The sequence below is a fragment of the Mercenaria mercenaria genome, chromosome 7 (assembly GCF_021730395.1).
Source record: "Mercenaria mercenaria strain notata chromosome 7, MADL_Memer_1, whole genome shotgun sequence".
Taxonomy (NCBI): Eukaryota; Metazoa; Mollusca; class Bivalvia; order Venerida; family Veneridae; genus Mercenaria; species Mercenaria mercenaria.
Window position 1 is genome coordinate 2396195 of NC_069367.1, and position 16522 is coordinate 2412716.

Here is a 16522-nt window from a genome sequence, read left to right on the forward strand (position 1 = left end):
AAAAAATTATATTTCCCTTAAAAACCCGTAATCCTGTTTTAAATTTTAAAATTTTTCCCTTTCTCCCCCGAATTTTTAGAAAAGTTGGGAGCCCGAAAAAAAAATCAGACAGGGGTGTGGAAAATTTAAACAGGCATTCAAAGGCAACAAGATAAAAACCTTTTTTCATAAATTAAAGGTTTTGAAAAAACATATTTTTTTTCATTAAAATATGTGAAAAAATTTCACAAGATGATATATCTAAAAAAGAATATTTGCCCAAAACTAAAAAATCCTTCCCCCATTTTTGATACAGATTAAAATTTGCAAAAGGCTTCTTCCCATTTTTAAAATCCCCGAAGTTTACACAAAATTCCGGGTTGTCATTCAAAGACAAAATTTTATGGGAACATGTAAAAAACCCCAAAATAAAAAAAAGATTTCCCAGGAGACAGCCCTTTAAATTTTTAAAAACTTGACAGGAAAAAATTTGCAGACTCAGGGGTTTTTTTCAAATGATGTGGGCTATGATGTGGAAACCCCTATTTGAAAATTTTTAATCAAAAACTATCTTCAGATGGTGGGAAAAAAGCATAAAAAATTTAACAAGCTGCCGTTTAGGTGCCCACACCCGGGGCAAGTAAGATAAATTTTCTCCTATATTAGTTTTAGTAAACTAAAAAAAAAAAACTTAAAGAGCCGCACCTTTAAAACATTTCACCCTTTTCCCTTTTTTTTTGAAATCTAAACTGTTTTACAAAACCTTTCCCGCAAGAAATACAAATTATATTCAAAATTTTTTCCCTTTACTGTCTAGTTTGGGGGTGGGTGGAGGTTATGAATTAAACGCAAAATTAGAAAGTTAATAAAAAAAGAAATCCATAAAATTTTTGAGGCAAACTGCAAGGATTTCTGAGGGAGTCTAAGAACCCCAAATCTGCCCCCATTTTTAAATTTTTTTGAATAATGAAGTTTAAAAGGCCCCCCCCCAACAAAATTTGTCAAAAGGGGACTTTTCCAACCCTTTTGATGGTGGGTAAGACCCTAGGTTCCCCAACCCAGCATTATGTATAATTTAAAAGTTTTGGGGTTTAAAACCCAACCAATTTTTACCGAAGCCCGCCCCAGTTTTTAAGGTTAAAAGACCCTTAAATGTATAAATTTTATATAAAACATTTTCAATTAACTGAATGATTACGAAATAGTTTTTAGAACTAACTAGGGGTAGACAAAAAAGATTATTTAATTTGGGTTAAAAAAAAGTGGGGTTTTACAATAAAAAAAAAAAAAGAATGTTACCTTCCTTATTGGTTTAAAACAATTACCTATCATGGGAAAATAAAATTTTAAAGTACCAAAAAGAAATTTTTCCCTTTTTTTATTTTAAAAATGAAATTTTAAAAAGGGAACTTTCATACCTACTATTTCTGTATGAAACCCAAAGGAAAATTTTTTCTAATATAAAAGGGTAGAAAAAGGGCAGTCATCCGCGGTCCAAAAAACCCAAAAATCCCCCCACTTACAGGGCATTTAAGTGCCCCAAACCCCGGAGCTAAAATGGCTGCATACTTTATAAATTTTTGTTTTTTAAATTTTATTTTACCATAACCCAAAATTTTTCCCCCCCATTTTGAAATATGTCCTGCAATTTTTAAATAGAAATTTATAAAAACCCAAAAAAATATAACCCCTTTCCCGATGGTAACCTTTAAACTGCCTTTGCGGCCCGTTAGATCATGATCCCTTCAATCCCTGCAGTCTGATCAGGGTCTGCACATTCGCTATTTCAGCCAGTATCATTTTGGTTTTCCCCCCTTTTAAAAAATTAAAGGTACGGTCCAAATTGGGGAAAACAGACAGGTTTCCCTTTTGAAATTTTGCAGACTAAGGTTTAAAGGGGGGTTGGAAGCTAAACCCTTTTTAATGCCATCATGGGCCAACTTTTTGCATTGGGGCACAACATTGCAAGAGTTGTAGATGACAAAGCCAAATTTGCCAAGGCTAAATGTTTACATGCCAAATGACAGGGGGAAGAAATGGCAATCAGGGCTGAGGGGAATAGGAACCCCTTGCTTTCAGGCAAAATACCAAAATACTGGAAAAACCTTTTGGGGATCTGCTGTAGACCAGAATCATGAAAGTGGAAGTTCCAAACCCCCTAAAAAATTGTGAAAGTGTTTTTCAATCAAAATTGCCCAAAATGTCAATAGTTTTTCCCGAAGAAAAATAAAAATTTTTAACGACACAAATAGAAAAAGGTAAACCATTTCATTCTTTAAAGGGATTCGTTTTAGAAAGCCCCTTTTTTGTACCAAACAAAAATTTTTAATTTAATGGCCCTTGGTCGATGGTCCATGAAAAACAAGACGGGCCGTAAGACAGTGGGGCTCGAAACCCTTTCCCCAGTGTTGACTCTGAATTAAGGGTTTGTCAGTAAAAAAAAAAATCAAAAATTAAAAAGGGAAAATAAAACTCGCCAAAAATTTAAATCAGGGAAATTTTGGGGAAGTTGTCTCTTTTGGGGTAGACCCTTTTATAGTAAATAAATATTTTGAGTTTCAAGTCAAAAGCTTTAAAAATTTTTCCCCAGAATTTAACTTTTTCAAAAAAAATTTAAAAAAAAATTCTAAGTTAAAAAAAAACATTTAAATTTTGTCAAAATTCAAACAGAGTTAAGGGGGGGTTTTTCCCTGGTTTAGACTTTTTTTGTAAATAAGTATTTTTTGTTTGCAAGTTTAAATTGCTTTTATAGTAACAAGTTTTCGACTTTTTTCAAAAAAAATTTTAAAAAAAAATTTCCCAATTAAAAAGGGGGTAATTTTTGTTTAAAATTCAAACCGAGTTATGGGGGGGTTTTTTTCCCGGTGTAGACTTTGATAGTGAATAACTATTTTTTAAATGTCAGGGCAATAGCTTTTATAGTAACCCAAAAATATTTGACTTAATCAAAAAAATTTAACCAAAAGGTGGGGGCCGGGGAAAACACCGGGGGGAGGGCAGTTTTTTTAAATTTTTTATTTGCCTCCTTTTTTTCGGTTTAATTTTTGTTTTTTTCTATTATCCCGATCAAGCGAAATTCCCTTCCCAAAACAGAAAAAACATATTCAAATTTGTTCATCCCTTTAAAAAATTTAAATTTAATTACCGTAGTTAAATTAAAATTTACCAAGAGTTTTTTTTACCCTGGATACAAAAAAATTGTGCCCATGGTTTTTGAAAAGTTAAAACAACAATTTTTTTTATAAAACCCTTGTTTTTTTTTGCCTGCATTTTTGTTGACAATCCAAAAGAAAAGTGTAAAAGAGGTGACCGCGGCCTAACTGGCTGAAAAAAAAACACCTCTGGGGTAAGGGAAAATTTTCATTTGCTTTAAACACTTTTCTGAAAATCTTGCAAATACCCGAAGTGGCCCTCTTTAAAATTTAAGCAAAAAGGGGTGTGTATGTTATTCGGGCACTCCCAAAACATTTTGGGCCCAAATTTTCAAAATTTTAAAAGTCCGATTTGTGGTAAATAGGTCTAATTATTTTACTTTTCAAATACATCATGGAAGCACCCTTTTTGCCGAACTTTTGATTTATTCCAGGGGTTTTAAAAAAGGAAAAAACTAAAAAAATCGCGAAAACAGAAAACAAATTTCAAACTTTGAAGACATCACCGGGAAAATTCCCAAAGTCAAGAAAAAGCAAATTTCCCTTTTGTTTTTCATCAAACCCCAAAAAACATTTTGAAAATTTTTAAAGTCTTTCTTTGCTTATAAAAAAAATTATTGAGGTTTATTCTCCAAAATTTTCATTCTCTCACACCCCGGAAGTTTACAAAATTTTTTTAGTCGGGGGTTTCAGATTGGGAAAAAACAAAAAAAATCTTTTAAAATAAAAAACCTTTTCAACTTGTTTTTGACCCCATCTGCTAACTTTTGGGAAATAAACGGGAACGTTTAAAAATGGGGAAACAAATACAAAAATATCTTTAAAACCCACACATGTCGAAAAAAGATGAAAATTTTTAAAGTGCCCCAGCATCGTTGAAAGTATTTTTTTTGCAAAGATTTGGGGTTGAAAGGTTCCCTTTTTAAAATTTTTCTCAAAAAATTATTTTCAAAAAACTTGTTTGAGCTTGCAATTTTTTTTCAAAAATGAAAATTTTTACAAAAAAAATTTTTTCAAACAAAATTTAGCAAGATTTTAAAATTTTAAGGAAAACAAGGGGACAGTTGTAAAAGATTGGAATTGGTTTAAAAATTTTTTAAACTATTCCTTTTTCAAAAATCTTGTAAAAACACCTTGAAATTCAAATGGGAAAGGATGGGAAACTGTTGGGAGGGGTGGGAAATTATCTTATTTTGGGTTGTAAAGAGTGCTGGAAAGGATCCCTTATGCGGTAAAAAAGATAGATACAGTTTTAAACAGTTCAGCCCGACTTTTTTATCATGTTGCAACGGGGGGTTTTTTGTATTCCCCCAAAAAAAACCCCAAAATTTTAAGGACAGCAAAATATTTTTAACCTTCTGACTGTCACGGTCCTTTTTTCAGGGGGGCACTAAGAAATTTTCAATCATAAAATAAACCCAAAACCAAATGCCCGAATGAGTAAACTAGGATTTTTTTTTTTAGTAAGTCCAAAATCATAAAATCAAAACTGCCACTAAAAAATATGAATTAATTTAAATGATAGCACCCTGATAAAAAAGAAAGTAATTTTTTTTAAGAAAAAATGTTGTTAAATTTTGTTTTAATTTTTTAATTTTTTATGTAAAGTGATAAAAAAAAAAACAAAAAGTAATTTTTTTTTGTGTTTACGGACAAAGAGACTGTAGGATGTTTTAGAAATTTTAACCATTTAATTTTTTTATGTAAACTGAGTATTCAGTTCCAGTTTGTATCCAAAAATTAAACTGTTTCATTGATCCACCCTAATTTAATTTTTTTAAAGAAATGAATTTTGGGCTTTGTGTCAAAGCTTAACCCTCCCTTTTTCATGGTTTTTAAATATTTTTAAGTCCCAATTTGGGGAAAAAAAACTGAATTTTTTGTTTTTTCATTTAAAAAGAATGCGGGAAATTTACAAGAGAATTTTTCCTTTTTTTCAAAAATAAGGGTCTATTTGGGAAAGGGTAAAAAAAATATCCCCCAAAAACGGACTGGGTCTGAAAATTTCCAGGGAAAAAAAGGTAAAAAAACTTTGGAAAAAAATTTTCCCATCTGTCAGTTTTGGGGGGTTTTAGAGAGAATTTTTTGGTTTTGTGTTTTCAACCCTGATGGGGTTTAAAATATAACTAGAAAAGACCGTTTTTTGGCCCGGTTTGTTTGGGGTTTTAAACCTGGGTCAATATTGAAAACCCGGAAAAGATCTTTATGGTTTTTTTATTTTTGCCCAAAAAGGGGCGCCAAAATCTGCCCAGGGGGCATTTAAAACTACAAAGTTTCCCCATGAACAAAAATTTTTTTGATGGGGAAAAAAATTTTTGGGTTGCCCCCTGAACCCCTTTTGTGTCAATGGGCCTTTTCAAATGTTGAAAAAATCTTACCTTAAAGTGGGAAATTTTTGCACATTTTGGGAAGTAAAAATGAGCGAAATAGATTTTGTGTGTAAAAAGGGGGGGAAATTTTTTGTTTTTTTAAACCCCGTTTACCAAACTCTAAACCCTTTTCCAAACTTTTGAAAAAAAAAACTTTTCCAAATAGACCCTTTTTTATTTTGACCCTTTTGGGGATTTTGGAATTGGGCATTTTTTTTAAGACTTTGTAAAGGGTTTATCCCCTCAACTTTAGAAATTTTTACCAAATTTGGAAAGAGATCACTGTGTAAAGATTTTAAGAAAAAAAAAAGTTTTTTTTTATTTGTCCAAATTTTTTAATTTCAAAGCAACACTTTAAATATTATCCGCCTTGTCCTTAATTTTTAAACCATTTAAATGCACAGGGAACCGAAAAATTGCTTTATAAAACAATTCACCAAAAAAACCCTAAAAAGTCAAACCCCTTTCAGTAAGATGTTTCAAAATGCCAAATTTAAACAAAATATATTACTTTTTATTTTGTTACATCATTTCAATTTTTTTTTCCCCCAAATTCCCCAAAGGAACACTGACAGTGAACTTTAGCAAACTGCAGGAAAATTGTTTAAACAATTGGGTTTAAAATTTTGGCAGGAAAGAAAAATAAAAGGGGAAGAGAAGGGGGGGAAAAACAGTCACGTCTCAATGAACGGGAAAAAAAAAAGGCAGATGTCGAAGTCAACTTGGAAAAGAAAAAATCAAATTTAAAAAAATTTTTTTTTTTCCATTCCCGTTTTGTTAAATAGAAATCTGCTTTTTAAAGTCAGTTTCTTTGGGGTGTGAGGGCGGTTTTTCATTTTATTAAAAGGGTGGAAACCCCTTTAGTGCTTAGGTGACCATGGTGCTTGGCCCCATGGACAAGAGGGGGGTTTCCATAATGGAGTACAAAAAATTTCTGTCTTTATTTACGATTGGCCAGTTTAAACAGCATTTTGATGGCACGATAAACAGCGGATTTAGTCCCTCCCCTACGAAAAACCCCAAATGTCCCCAGTTAAGAACAAGGGAAATTTTAAACTAAAATTTCCCCTTTTCAGTTAATTTCTTTCCCGTCAATCCAGATGGTAAAAGTTTTAATTTTCCCGGGTTTTTAATAAACTTTCAAATTTAAAAACACCCAAATCTTTAGCAGGACACATAAATTTAAAATTCTAACCCTGACTTTATTTTATTTCCCCATTTTTTAAACCCCCCCTTAGCTCAGTAGGTTTAAAAGCGTTGGTTTTCAGGGGTCGCGGGGGGTTTAGTTCGATCCTCGGGGGGGGTATGTCCCCCCGGCTATTTGATAAACAAAAATTTTGTTTTGAAATAAATTTGTCCTCCCCCCGATTCATGTGGGGAATTGCCAGTTACTTGCGGAGAACAGGTTTGTACTGGTACAGAATCCAGGAACACTGGTTAGGTTAACTGCCCGCCGTTACATGACTGAAATACTGTTGAAAAACTGCGTTAAAACCCAACACAAATAATTTTCCTATTTAACAAAGAAGGCTGAAAGTTGTGTGTTATTTTACAACAATACACAGTTCTGACATCACAGTTATCATGTCATAGAGTAAAATAGCATAGCGGCTCATTGGAAGAGAAACCAACAAAAAACAGGCAAATATTTGATGGACATCGTCAAGGATATACTTTAAAATCCTTGGTAATGTGTTAGAATTGGAATAATATATCTCATTTAGTGATTTGCTCTTGAATAAAATCAATGTTTGCCATTCAGATGCTGATAATATGAAGGAAAAGTAAGCAAAATTGTCAAAAATTGGCTTCAGTTTTGAAATACCACCTTGAAAATTATAGTAAATGGTAAAAAATCAGTATTTGGAAATTTTCTTCAAAATAAACTTGTTACAGTTCTGAGTATGTCATTCTAAGCGAGGTACAAAATCAGTTGTGTAGAATTTATATATCAGTTAAATTTCCAATGTGATTTCTTTGATGCAACCTTTCCAGCAATCTGAGGTAGTCTAGGGTTTTTGTTCTTGTCTCTCTGTCTGTTTGTCATTTGTCATGAAAAACCAAGAAAAATCCTGAAGATCTTTATAAACCATTGTTAAAGCTATAAGGTGAAGAAAAAAATGAATATCTTGTTGTATTTGAAAGGTTCAGAATCTTCGTAGAGAATATGAGCGTCTCCACAAGCGACACATGAAACAGAAGAAAGAGTCAGAGAAGGATAGAGAGAAATCCATGGTGGAAATACAAGATGGAATGAAGGAAGTACAAAGACTGGTGAAGAAAGTTGAGGTAATTTTAAAGTTACCATTCTCATCCTGATTCCATCGGAGGTTCTTGACGAACCTTTGATTTATATCTGTTGCCTATTTGGTGAGCATGTGCACTCGTAATTACTACTGGGAGTGGTTTCAGCCGATCATTGTTTGCCAGATAGGCATGCTGAATTGACACTACAAACAACACATGTGTTCTTACGATGGATAAAGGGGATATTACATGATTGCGATTAATAGAGATAAATTCCAGTAATTCGATGTTAAGAGAATTACATCAAGAAATAATAATATTCTTCGTAATTGGACATCGATATTGGAAAGGACGTGTTCATGCTTTTTTTAGACGACTTAGATTGGCTCGCTATGATTTGTCGCAAAATGATGCTGATTGGCTGAAACGTTTTACCTGTAATGTAACAAAACCAGGGAACCATGGTAGAACCAAAGTTTACCTCTGGTATGCAAGAATGAACGTTACTTATTGAATGGCTAGGAATTTAGACAGTAAAAGAAAGAAATTAGAATGTTACGTCTCTGAACTTAATGTACATCTTAAATTTTTTGCTTGTTTGCCCAGGCAGCCCAGTAGATATAGCATTTTGGAGATACTGTTGTTGCCTTTTAGAACTGATATTTTTTGCTGTTATACCTAGGACTACAGACAGAGGTCACGGGACTGGGAGATTGACAGACGAGCCTTACAGAAACAGATAGAAACATTAGAGGCTCAACGGAAAGCTATAGCTGATAAATGTGAATTTGTGCAGGTAAATGTGAATTTATAAATGTGAATTTGTGCAGGTAAAATGCCAATTTGTGCAGGTAAAATGCAAGTTTGTGCTGGTAAATATGAATTTTTATAGATAAATTTGAAATTTTACAAGGAAAAGTAAATTTTTATAGGTAAATGAGTTTATGCAGGCAATTAGGTAAATTGTTGCAAATGATTTAAAAACAGTAACTAGTACAAATTCTTCCCAAAAAGTTATGCATGTTTATTTTAACGAATGCTACTGGGATACGTATGTGATTGTGTAAATGCATGACTGGTGTATATATGCATCTGTGTGTAATGTTTGCTGTGTAAGGTTATAAATGTGTTTGGACTGAAGTGTAATTATATTTGCACCTTTGTGTAACATTTGTGTTGGTTTGTTTGTGTGCTGTGAACTTATTTGTAGCATTAACTGTAAAAGCATACGCAATGTATTTATTTCATCTAAACTTGACAGGTGGAGCCTCTGTGGTCAAGTGGTTACAGTCACTGGCCTTGAATCATTCACCCTTCACTGTTTTATGCTTGAAACATAGCTTTGAATATAGAAATCTTTCATTTGAGATAACTGTCCATCCATCTGGCTTATGGAAAGTTGGTGTTCTACACAAGTTTCCACCAGCACCTTAAATAATGCTTGGAGAGACACTTGGAGTCTGCCTTCCCCGTACAGTGGTGGAAAGTGGCATATCACCTATAATTGTGTTAGTGTGGAATTAAACCCAACAAAAGAAATTAACTTATCTAGTTCATGAATGTCTGTAATAAGGTGAATGGACAGGTTCAAGAAATCACCATCATATTTATGGTTTGAACTAGTACATTATAAATATCAACATTTTTTACTGACTTTTTTTATCAATTGTTATTAAAGGGATTTACAATGGCATATAGCGTAAGTGCTCACTGGTCGAGCTATTGTAGCATTTATTTAGCTCTAGAATTGCTAGGGTTCATGGTGAAAGTTTTTCTGATAAATCGTTTATAAAAATACTTGTATCTCAAAATCTTTAATATTTGTCAGGTACTCACTTACCTGCATTTTGTAATTGCAGCCATATACGAAATTTAAATCCGGGCAAACAAATAAAATCTCTTATTATTTTATCAGTAAAATCTTTTTTAATATGATAAATTTTGTTCTCTTGACAAAAGCTGTTTTGGTTGAAATTACAATCTTTTATGTTTGTGTACAAATTTAAAGGATTGTGCAAAATGCTAAATGATAAATGAAATGTACTTGCACTGTATCACATTTTGTATGGGAAGTGATACTAAATTTTACAATAAGGGAAGTGATAAATGATTTGGATGGGAAGTGATATTATATTTTCTAGGGGTAGTAATATTTAATTTTGTAGGGTAGGTGGTACTAGATATTTTAGGGTAAGTGATACTAAATGTCAGGGAAGTGATACTAATTTCAGAGGAAGTTATACTAAATGTTATAGTTTTATAGGGGAAGTGATACTTTATGTTTTAGGGAAATAATGCTTTAGTTTGTAGGGGAAGCCATACTAAATATTTTAGGGTAAGTGGTACTCACTATTTGAAAGGAAACATCATGGTATTCAGCCTGTCTGTCAGAGTAAATTATACTGTTGAGTGTGAGTGTTCATGGTGGAGAAACTTGTGTTCTGTGTTCACTTGGATTATGAGTTTGCATTAAAACATATCAAAAGAAAAGAGAAATGAGCTGCGTCATGAGAAATCCAAGACAGTGCATTTGAGACCAGCATGTCACAGTCTGGTCAGGATCCGTGCTGTTTACTTTCAAAGCCTATTGCAATTAGAGAAACTGTTAGCGAACAGCATGGATCCTGACCAGACTGCACAGATGCGCAGGCTGGTCTGGATCTGCGCAGTCTGGTCTGGATTCATGCTGGTCGCAAATGCACTATGATGGTTTTCTTGTGGCATGGCTCAAATGGGAGTCTCATCAGAACATGAAAAATGAGAATGTTCTTGTTAGGGTGCTTCCTTCTTCAGATCAAACCTTTAATCGTGTTGCAAGTTTTAGAAATTGTCTGGTTGAAAGTACAACCAGCTTCATACACCTGCAGAGACTTATTATTACATAAGTAAACAGATACCATAGAGACAGATATTTTGATCCGTACCTACAACCACTTACCTTTGATTGTTATATTCCCAACCAGAACTTTTGTCTGATTCATATTTAGTACCTGTAAACCCGTAGTTTGACCATGTTATTGTATAGATTGAGGTAGATGTATAGATTTGTGGTGTTATTTGTATTATATAGGGTGAGTTTAATGAATTGGAAACACAACGTCAGTCTTTAATGGAAAAATGTGAACGTGTGAAGGTGGGTTGTTCGGTATTGTAATACACAGAATAACTGCTTCATATGCATGATATATAACATACTAACTCATGTAACCATGGTAACTGTTATACTAAAAGTAGAAATGATAAAAAAAAATGTTGTTATTTGCAAATGTTGGTTTATTAAAGTCATTTTCTTGGCAAAAATATTTCTAGGGTTAGATCAGTAAAGTATATTCAATTTGTTATTATTAGGTTTATTTGCCATCCCTACTGAAAGGTGACAATTGATAAAACAAAAGTAGACACAGTTTCACACTAAATTGTTGTGAAATATGTTGTATGGCAAGAGTCACATTAGCAAAAATAAAACCACATATTTTTTGGTAAATTTGTTTAAAATTGGACCGTGCCAAAATATGTCTAAAATTGGAATGCACTAAAAGTTGACTAAAATTGGACTGTGCTAAAATCTATTTTAAACTGGACCATGCAAAGACATAGCTTAAAGCACAATATTCTATGTTCTTGACCAGTTTGTTAAAAGGCAGCAATTTTATTCATATAACATAAATTGAATACAATTTATTTTCATCATTTGGAAATAACAACAGTGTCTTTTACTTACATTGTACAGTACAATGTTTAGTGTATATTGAGGGCTTAGTGCAAAATAGTGGTAAGTCATATTTAATAAAGAAGATATGGACTTTAAGCACCGAGCCCTAGATATATATGTTAGATATAGGTAGAAGCCAATTTTATTATTTATGTTACTTCCCAGCTTAATAGATACCTGTGTACAATACCTGTATATAACTTGTAGTTACATACCTGTGAAATCAGTGGTATAAAATTTTTTGTGGTTTTGCTCAAAACAGATTTTGGATTCATGATGTGAATTCTTGGATTTTCACATATCAAGATAAAGAAATGGCAACTATATTTAAATTTCGTGGAGTAATACATGCATGAAATCTGCAAAAATTAGTCCCCCATCCCCCATGAATATAATTGATTTCACAGTATGTTAAAAATATCCTGTTTTAAACTTGTTGAATTTTAATATGTCTGCTGGTTTTATGTAGAACATATACATTGTTAGAATTTATGATGCTATTTAAATAGGTTGTAATATATGTTCTAGCGTTTATTTGTGATCGGTATCATTATTTGGAAGTCGCCTTGTAGCAGCTAAAAATTAAAAAATATTGCCAATTTTTTTTTCTTCAGTATATTCATAGCAATAAAAAAAACAGGCATAGCGTATTAGGTTGACTTGTCCCTTTAATATATAGTTGTCTCAAAAAGTATATTGACATTGTATCTTAGAACTGTAGAATGTAATATACATGTATCCAGGCTATTCTATAATGTAACCCAGTTAAAAATTTGTGAAAAAGATAAATTCAAGTTCTATGTTTGAAAGAAGTCATCTGAGAATAGCAACACATTTTTACTTTTGAAAACTGCATTTTCAGCTATTTTTAGCTCGACTATTCGAAGAATAGTCTAGCTATTCTACTCACCCTGGCGTCGGCGTCGGCGTCACACCTTGGTTAAGTTTTTGCATGCAAGTACATACAGCTATCATTTAAAGGCATATAGCTTTGAAACTTATTTATTCTTTTTCTAGGACAATTACCAACCTCACTGGGTCAAGTTCCATAACTCTAACGTGTATTTTGAGCAAATTATGCCCCCTTTTGGACTTAGAAAATTTTGGTTAAAGTTTTACATGCAAGTTACTATCTCCAAAACTAATGCAGATATTGAATTGAAACTTCACATGTGTCTTTGGGGTTATAAAACTATTTGATAGCACCAAGTCCCATAACTCTGACCTTCATTTTGGCCAAATTATGCCCCCTTTTGGACTTAGAAAATTCTGGTTAAAGTTTTGCGTGCAAGTACATACAGCTATTACTAAAAGGCATATAGATTTGAAACTTATTTTTTCTTTTTCTAGATCAATTACCTACCTCACTGGGTCAAGTCCCATAACTCTGACATGTATTTTGAGCAAATTATGCCCCCTTTTGGACTTAGAAAATCCTGGTTAAAGTTTTACATGCAAGTTACTATCTCCAAAACTAATGCAGATATTGAATTGAAACTTTACATGTGTCTTCGGGGTTATAAAACTAGTTGATAGCACCAAGTCCCATAACTCTGACCTTCATTTTGGCCAAATTATGCCCCCTTTTGGACTTAGAAAATTCTGGTTAAAGTTTTGCGTGCAAGTACATACAGCTATTACTAAAAGGCATATAGATTTGAAACTTATTTTTTCTTTTTCTAGATCAATTACCTACCTCACTGGGACAAGTCCCATAACTCTGACATGTATTTTGGGCAAATTATGCCCCCTTTTGGACTTATAAAATCCTGGTTAAAGTTTTACATGCAAGTTACTATCTCCAAAACTAATATAGATATTAAATTGAAACTTCACATGTGTCTTCGGGGTTATAAAACTAGTTGATAGAATCAAGTCCCATAACTCTGACATGTATTTTGGGCAAATTATGCCCCCTTTTGGACTTAGAAAATTCTCGTTAAAGTTTTGCGTGCAAGTACATACAGCTATTACCAAAAGGCATATAGCTTTGAATCTTATTTATTCCTTTTCTAGGTCAATTACCAGCCTCACTAGGTCAAGTTCCATAACTCTTAACATGTATTTTGAACAAATTATGCCCCCTTTTGGACTTAGAAAATTCTAGTTAAAGTTTACATGCAAGTTACTATCTCCAAAACTAATGCAGATATTGAATTTAAACCTAACATGTTTCTTCGGGGTTATAAAACTAGTTGATAGCATCAAGTCCCATAACTTTGATATGTATTTTGGTCAAATTATGTCCCCTTTCGAACTTAAACTCTTTTGATATTTAACATTTTGGGTAATAATTTCCTGCTTCTGTGACAATATTTCGAATAGTCGAGCTCGGCTGTCTTACGGACAGCTCTTGTTAGCTCACCTGTCACATAGTGACAAGTTGAGCTTTTGTGATCACCCTTCGTCCGTCGTCCATCGTCAGTCCATGCGTTCATGCGTGCGTCCGTTTCATGCGTCAACAATTTCTTGTCTGCACGATAGTGGTTTCATTTATGATTTTATTTTAACCAAACTTTCACACAACTTGTATCACCATAAGATCATGGTTCCTTTCTTGAACTGGCCAGATCCCATTATGGGTTCCAGAGTTATGGCCCCTGAAAGGGCCAAAGTTAGCTATTTTGACCTTGTCTGCACAATAGCAGCTTTATTTATGATTTGATTTTTACCAAACTGGCACACAACTTGTATCACCATAAGATCTTGGTTCCTTTCTTGAACTGGCCAGATTCCATTATGGGTTCCAGAGTTATGGCCCCTGAAAAGGCCAGAATTAGCTATTTTGACCTTGTCTGCACAATAGCAGCTTCATTTATGATTTTATTTTAACCAAACTTGCAAACAACTTGTATCACCATAAGATCTTGGTTCCTTTCTTGAACTGGCAAGATTCCATTATGGGTTCCAGAGTGATGGCCCCTGAAAGGGTCAGAATTAGCTATTTTGACCTTGTCTGCACAATAGCAGCTTCATTTATGATTTGAATTTAATCAAACTTGCACAAAACTTGTGTCACCATAAGATCTCGGTTCCTTTCTTGAACCGGCCAGATCCCATAATGGGTTTCAGAGTTATGGCCCCTGAAAGGGCCAAAATTAGCTATTTTGACCTTGTCTGCACAATAGCAGCCTCATTTTTGATTTGATTTTAACGAAAGTTGCACACAACTTTGTGTCATCACAAGATCTTGCTTCCTTTCTTCAACTGGCCAGATTCCATCATGGGTTCCAGAGTTATGGCCCCTTAAAGGTCCAAAATTGGCTATTTTGGCTTTTGCAGCCATATAGAGACTTCATTTATGGTTTTATTTGATACAAACTTCCAAAATATCTTCAACAACAATAAATCTTGGATTCCATGACAAATCAGATCCAAGCGTATGTTCCAGAGTTATTTTATATCTGATTACCTCCCCTGATTGTAATCAAAATTGATTTATATCAGTAAGTACTTATAGGACTTATTTGAAATTTCATTATTGTTATTAGTTGGACTGAGACAATCAGGGTAGATAACTATGAACTGATTTTATGTCAAATTACCTCCCTTTATTTCAAATTAAAATGGGTATATCTCCATAACTTATGAAGATGTTGATCTGAAATTTCATTTATGTCAACAGATTTATTTGGCAGATCCTTCTTTTGTTCACTTACAATATATATTTTTTTTTAATTACTTCCCTTTTACTTTACTCTAAATAGCTTATTTTTAGTAACTTTTTTATTGGCCATAGGGAAAAACCGAGACCACTTTTCTGTGGTACAACATGGATGGTACCTCCAATTTTTAGGTGTATTTTGACATATCTATACCTTGTAAGAATTTTTTTTTTTTGGTAAAATTTCTTCACTGTTGTTCCTGTCCTTTGTGGACTTAGATATTTTTTCTGAGGACCTTCTTGTCCTCAAGTGCAATGATAACAGGTTAGCGATATAGGGCCATAATGGCCCTCTTGTTAAAGAATGGTTTTAAAATTACATGAATTTTGTTTCTAGAAAAATTATACATGCTATAAAACAAGATATTAAGAAAAAATATACTTTAGGTGCTTAAAGACATTACAAAACAAATATAGGTACTATCAAAAAACACATTCATTGGCACTTATGAGCAAGCATCTTGATGTAACATTTCTTTTACTTGTTTATTTAGAAATTAATTTATTAACTTGGCATGCTTGTTCTTTGCTGTTTTTACCAACATGTTTCATGGTCTTTGGAAAGATTATTCAGTATTTATATGTTAATATCATGTTTTATTACTATAGCAACAAGCACAGACGTATCAAACACAGCTTGATAAAAGGCGGGAAATTTTGGATAGCACAGAATTTAGTCTCAACTCACAAATTGCACAGCTAGAAGCAAAACTTAGTTCCACTGCTGAATCACTTAATATGCAGGTAATGGGTTAGTTCTACTGCTGAATCACTTAATATGCAGTTAATGGGGTTAGTTCTACTGCTAAATCACTGAATATGCAGATAACGGGGTTAGTTCTACTGCTAAATCACTGAATATGCAGGTAATGGGGTTAGTTCTACTGCTAAATCACTGAATATGCAGTGATTGGGGTTAGTTCTACTGCTGTATCACTGAATATGCAGATAATGGGGTTAGTTCTACTGCTAAATCACTGAATATGCAGGTAATGGGGTTAGTTCTACTGCTAAATCCTTTTAAATATGCAGTTAATGGGATTAGTTCTACTGCTAAATCACTGAATATGCAGGTGATTGGGTTAGTTCTACTGCTAATATGCAGGTAATGGGGTTAGTTCCACTGCTAAATCAATGAATATGCGGATGATGGGGTTAGTTCTACTGCTAAATCACTGGATATGCAGGTAATGGGGTTATTTCTACTGCTAAATCACTGAATATGCAGGTAATGGGGTTAGTTCTACTGCTAAATCACTGAATATGCAGGTAATGGGATTAGTTCTACTGCTAAATCCTTTAATATGCAGTTAATGGGGTTAGTTCTACTGCTAAATCACTGAATATGCAGGTAATGGGGTTAGTTCTACTGCTAAATAACTGAATATGCAGGTAATGG

General features: G+C 33.3%; 1 protein-coding gene across 1 annotated transcript in view; it reads left to right on the forward strand.

Moving 5' to 3' along the window:
* The window catches only part of LOC123555138 (centrosomal protein of 63 kDa-like), a 214065-nt gene that overhangs the window by 171771 nt on the left and 25772 nt on the right, over window positions 1–16522 (forward strand). The window contains exons 8-11 of the mRNA XM_053548912.1: window positions 7646–7789; window positions 8430–8543; window positions 10818–10880; window positions 15733–15867. Coding sequence (XP_053404887.1) covers window positions 7646–7789; window positions 8430–8543; window positions 10818–10880; window positions 15733–15867 — 456 coding nt within the window. The remainder of the gene's footprint in view (window positions 1–7645; window positions 7790–8429; window positions 8544–10817; window positions 10881–15732; window positions 15868–16522) is intronic.